Source organism: Citrus clementina, unplaced genomic scaffold, assembly GCF_000493195.1.
Source record: "Citrus clementina cultivar Clemenules unplaced genomic scaffold, Citrus_clementina_v1.0 scaffold_4, whole genome shotgun sequence".
NCBI lineage: Eukaryota > Viridiplantae > Streptophyta > Magnoliopsida > Sapindales > Rutaceae > Citrus > Citrus x clementina.
In genome coordinates this window covers 23,724,836-23,730,097 of record NW_006262274.1, presented here as the reverse complement: position 1 = coordinate 23,730,097, position 5,262 = coordinate 23,724,836, and the positions used below count along the sequence as shown (strand labels likewise).

General features: G+C 35.5%; 1 protein-coding gene across 1 annotated transcript in view; it reads left to right on the top strand.

The window, feature by feature from the left end:
- Positions 1–3,340: 3,340 nt before the first annotated feature.
- The window catches only part of LOC18044956 (peptidyl-prolyl cis-trans isomerase CYP23), a 2,595-nt gene continuing 673 nt past the window's right edge, over positions 3,341–5,262 (top strand). The window contains exons 1-6 of the mRNA XM_006438595.2: positions 3,341–3,517; positions 3,616–3,729; positions 3,818–3,966; positions 4,341–4,413; positions 4,494–4,583; positions 5,194–5,233. Coding sequence (XP_006438658.2) covers positions 3,416–3,517; positions 3,616–3,729; positions 3,818–3,966; positions 4,341–4,413; positions 4,494–4,583; positions 5,194–5,233 — 568 coding nt within the window. The 5' untranslated portion in view covers positions 3,341–3,415. The remainder of the gene's footprint in view (positions 3,518–3,615; positions 3,730–3,817; positions 3,967–4,340; positions 4,414–4,493; positions 4,584–5,193; positions 5,234–5,262) is intronic.

Below are 5,262 nucleotides of genomic sequence, written 5' to 3'. Positions count from 1 at the left end.
TTCGGCAACCACCAGCCTAGCCGACAGATGAGTTTTAATATTTTGAAACTCAAGGTTACTTGATCTATTAAAGTCGATAAAAAAAAAACTTAATTTTAATATAGCCAAAAATCCTTATTAGAATCTTATTATATATGTATATACGTGTTAATTACAGTTTAGTGGAGAGTGGTGCTTAATTTATGGTAAGTGATAATATGACGTAGTGATGTCTAATTAATACACTGCTTCAATACTATTAACAAAAGTCACCAAATTCTATCAAATGTTTAGTTGTCAAGCATATAGTGTACATTAGTGATCACTAGATCATCTTCTTAAAAATTGTATCCGCACAAAATTTTTATGGAAACATTCTCATTTAAACTTAATATATATTGGGTTGTGTTTAGGTGTAGAGGTTCACATTTAAGAATCATTCAGACCGATGTACAAAGTAATAAGAAAGCAAACTCCCATAATTGAAAAAAAAAAAATTACATTAGAATCTATATCTCTCTTATTTTTAAGCTCTGTCCGTATTTTAAATTTATCAGGAGCTTCGTTGCTAAATACACAGAGTTCTTAATGGTACCTCCAGAGATGCCACACAAAAACTAACTGAGCTTTAATGCGTTTGCTCCGTAATGATAAGTTTTAGCTTGCTCTAATCATGGAGCTATGGATATAGCCCTCTCATAGGCTCATGGCTACAATTTTTTTCCAAAGGGTAATGATTTTGTTTTTATTAATCTGAGTAATTGCTAGCAAACCGCCACAATAATACAAAGCTTAAAATTAAAAACAGCAGGCTTGTCGAAATTTTGCGCTGCTTATACAGCATACACCGCCGGCGGTGGGCTTCTGTTAACAAGTGCTTAAAAGCCAAGCTGCCCGTAGGTAAATTCATGGTGGTTGAATACACGTTTATTCAATAATTGTTTCTTGTCAATTTTGCCAGCAAGCTAATGACAAGATTGACAATGAGACATTTTATATAGCATTAGATTTATTATCATCATTATTATTATTATTATTATTTTGTCTACCGAAAAGATTGTTGAAATTTTCAAAAGTTACACGAGCTATAAAAAAATGTCAAAATTTATCAACTAATGAAAAGAATTAAAACAACCAAAGAACAAATGACAAGACTTATAACGAGGGAAAAGTGGGAGGCGAAAAAGTTAATTATCGTGGCTGTTTAAGCTTTTAATGTCGGTCTGATTAGATGGATAAGCTCGCGTTTTGATCAAATATGTGTACTTTGTTGGACATGTGTGCCCGTTTTTATCCGGTGCCCAGTTGAAAATTTGTTAAAATTTTCTTTCATTCTTCTTTTTGGGCTAACGAATGTTTTTTTTTTTCCACCCCCCACTATCTCCTTCCTTCTAGAATAAAGATGATAAAATGCAATTTATTACGACAGAATAAAAGTTTAATGAATATAATGTAAATAGATTGACTTTAGATGCTGACAGGCCAACAATACAGACCATCATGCACCAAAAGCAACCTAACATTCGCCAGAAATTCTCCAAGTGCACTTATTGTTCTTAGCCATGATCAACATGTCCAGTTCGAATCTGTAATGTAATACCCGCCAAGTGTTTGATATTTTTATTATCAGTAGCTATATATATATATATATATATATGTCATACACTTTTCAGACTATCTTTCATCTCGTTATAAGTTCGGAGTTTCATGTTCGCTCTACGGTACTGACTACTGACATTGTTGAGTCCTCTCTCGATTACAAACGTGAGGAAGGAAGGGAAAAGAAAAAAAAAAAAAAGAAAATTGAAACCAACGCTCTAAAAATTGTTAAAAATGAACAATAGAGGCTCTATTGTTTCAAAAATAAATATTCCTATTACTTTCTACTAATGAATTTAATCTGTTTGAATGAACATAAAAAAAATATACATACATTAAAGACGGTGGACTTTATAATACATAACGCCCTTACAGTGGGGTTTCTTATTTCAATTACGGCGTGGTTTATTAGTCTAATATGACAAAACTTTTCAGGGTATGGGACTATGGGTATCTTTTCCGCGAGTAAATCCACAGAAGATTTATGCTAAGAGGCAAAATGGAGAGAGATGCCATGATTTAGCATCAGGCCCAGAACAAGAATCAGATTCTTTATGGAGTACAGAAAGTGCGGGTTCTGTTTACAGTTACTGTGGGCAACTGAGCATGGAATAAATTCACAGAACTTTGTTTTTATAAAATGTGCCTTATTCTCTGATAAGCTATCTGTGGTGGCTAAAAATGGAAGGCCGGCTCTTATGTGGCAGAATTTGAGCCATCACAAATGAAAAGTTACGAGTGTAATTAATTTATTACGCTCGATCCCGTTACGTGAAAATGTACTTTGAGGTACATGGGATTAATTTTGGAACCTCTTAGAAAATGCTTAGCATAATTGATGGTTTGATACCATTCACGCAATTGGCTCCTGGTGTTAACTAACTAATTGCTTATGCTTATGCATTTTCCACCTCCGCTTGAAAATGAATAAATGTTATTCCTTGCTGCTATTCCTTTATGGATGTGAGCGAGGCAGTTGATAATGATTAACGATTTATGTTTTAATTTTGATTTTGCACTAAATACAAAAATAAGAAAGTTTAACCACACATAAAAGTAGTGGATCAGGATTTAGTGATAAGCTGAGTTTCTATTGAGTACTAAATTTAAAATTAGTATGTATTTTAAATTTTTCATTTTTTTATCTAATAACCCTCGATTCATTACTTAGTAAGAGTTCAGCTCGGCATCAAACTCTTATCCAAAAATAACTTGTAGATTTTACTGAGTAATTTAGAAAATTCAAATGATAACGGAGATGACTGTTGGCTAGTCTACTATGTCCTTCTGCACACTGCTAATCACTGTACCTCTTAGTTATACCGATAGTATAGCCCCTGAGTTCTCATTTTCGACTTCCCAAATTATTGCAAAGAATGGACGCCGCTGTACTCGACGTTGTTGTATTGTGGATATGGTAATGAGTGTTAATTGTGAGCCGGGTCGGAAGTCGGAACAAAGAATGGGTGGGTTACCAGAAAGGGCCTTTGAATATTATTATGCTAGAGTAGGCACTAGGCAGAAAGACTCTTCAAGCACCTCGTGTAATGAGGAGGTCCATATCCATCCCTTCCTTTGAATGCATGAAAGTGGGGTGGGGTGGGGTGTATCTAAGAAGCGGAAAGGGGCCTCTACAATTGATAAATAGACTAATGAAACAAAATGAAAGCCCATTTAGCCCACCAGAGAGGCCCAGACATCTCCAGGAGTAAGGTTATTTTCGCCATTTCCGCTTCTTTCTGCGCCGATGGACTAACTAATGTTTGCGTCATTTCAAATTAGTCTAAAAGCTTGACGAAATTTAGGTTATCATCGGAAGCCATAACATAGAGATAAAATGTTGAATGTGATTAGGATCTCTTTGACGTTAATTGCTCTTATTGCTACCGCCTCGTCCCAGGAGGATCCCCAGCTCGGCTCAGCTCGCGTTGTCTTTCAGGTTTTGATTTCATTTCCTTGGTTCTTTTTTTCTTGAATGGTCTGAGTCTGAGTGACCCGGCCGCATGATCAATATTGTAAAATTTTGATGCAATGCAGACAAATTATGGAGATATTGAATTTGGGTTCTATCCGAGTGTTGCACCTCAAACAGTTGATCACATATTCAAACTTGTTCGTCTCGGTTGTTATAACACCAATCACTTTTTCCGGGTACTAATGCTTGCATTTTGATTTATAAACAATAAAAGTCCAATTTTGTAATGTGGGTTGTGGTTAATTTTTTATTACTTCAATGAAGGTTGATAAAGGGTTTGTTGCACAAGTAGCTGATGTTGTGGGTGGGCGGTCAGCTCCTATGAATGAAGTGCAACGTGTAGAGGCTGAAAAAACTGTTATCGGTGAATTTAGTGATGTTAAACATGTCAGAGGCATTCTTTCAATGGGAAGGTGATGTCCTCCTTTTTCTTTTTACCCCCATTTCTCCGAAGGATGTTTGGGATTGAGTTGCTGCGACTTTTAATGTACGGCTGTTATTGGTGAATTTAGTGATGTTAAACATGTTAGCAGTCCAATTATAAGTGTGTCTATTCATTATCAAAGTACACAAGTCCCTAACATTCCCTTCATCAGATTTGTTTTGGATAGTCATCTGTGTTTTCAAATTTCATATGCTATGGAAATATGTGCAATTGGAGGTTTAGCCAGTGTGATTTTGCTTCCCTAACTGTTACGGTTACTTTTCAATTGAATATTTCCTTGACCTCAGCAAATACTTGAATTTGATATGATATTCGAGCATCACATTTTGCATTGGTTTTTAGGTATTCTGATCCAAACAGTGCAGCGTCCTCGTTTTCAATACTTCTTGGAGATGCTCCCCATCTTGATGGTCAGGTATGCTTGAAAAATCATTTCCAAAGGATGTTCTCATATGTTATCTTTGCTGTTGGATTGATTGCATTGATGCTGTCCAGTACGCAGTATTTGGTAAAGTTACTAAAGGCGATGAGACTTTGAGAAAGCTTGAGGGACTCCCTACACGTAAAGAGGGGATCTTTGTGATGGTATGCTTCTAAATATACTTCCACTATATTCATGCAATCATGCTTAACGTAATGGTGGACCATCCTCTAGACTGAAATTTTTAACACAAAGATGAATGGCACTAATATCTGGTTGCATCTGTTACTAAGTTTGTCATTGTGGAAATTTTCTGTTTATAGTTTCAGATGCTGCCATTTTCTTCTAATTAACAAAGAAGAGAAATAGTGAGGTCATGTGGATTTGGTTGGTATAGGGAGCTGCATTATGGTTGTTCCTTGAACTTAAGTCCTAATTTATCAGACTTCTAGGTCACTGTGGTGCATGATTACGTGTTTCGTCCCTTAACATTATGCCGTTATTGGACTGAAATTGACTAGCAAGGTGAATTCCTCTTACTTTACAATACGCAAACAGCTAGAGGTAGAATGAAGAAATTGTCTGTTGTCTCTTGACTTCAGTGTGTTTTAACAAACATAACGAGTAGCGTATAATAAATCAGGCTTGCTCTTTTCTCTAATCTTATTTGAGTATTATTCTACTTTTGATGATTATACCAATTCATTATTGTCAACTTTGCTTCACTGCTTCCTTAGCACAGAGCTAAATATTCTTTCTTTTTTTCGCTTCCAGCCGACTGAGCGCATCACAATCCATTCATCATATTATTATGCTTTAAAAGCCTTATATATTCTTTTTTTT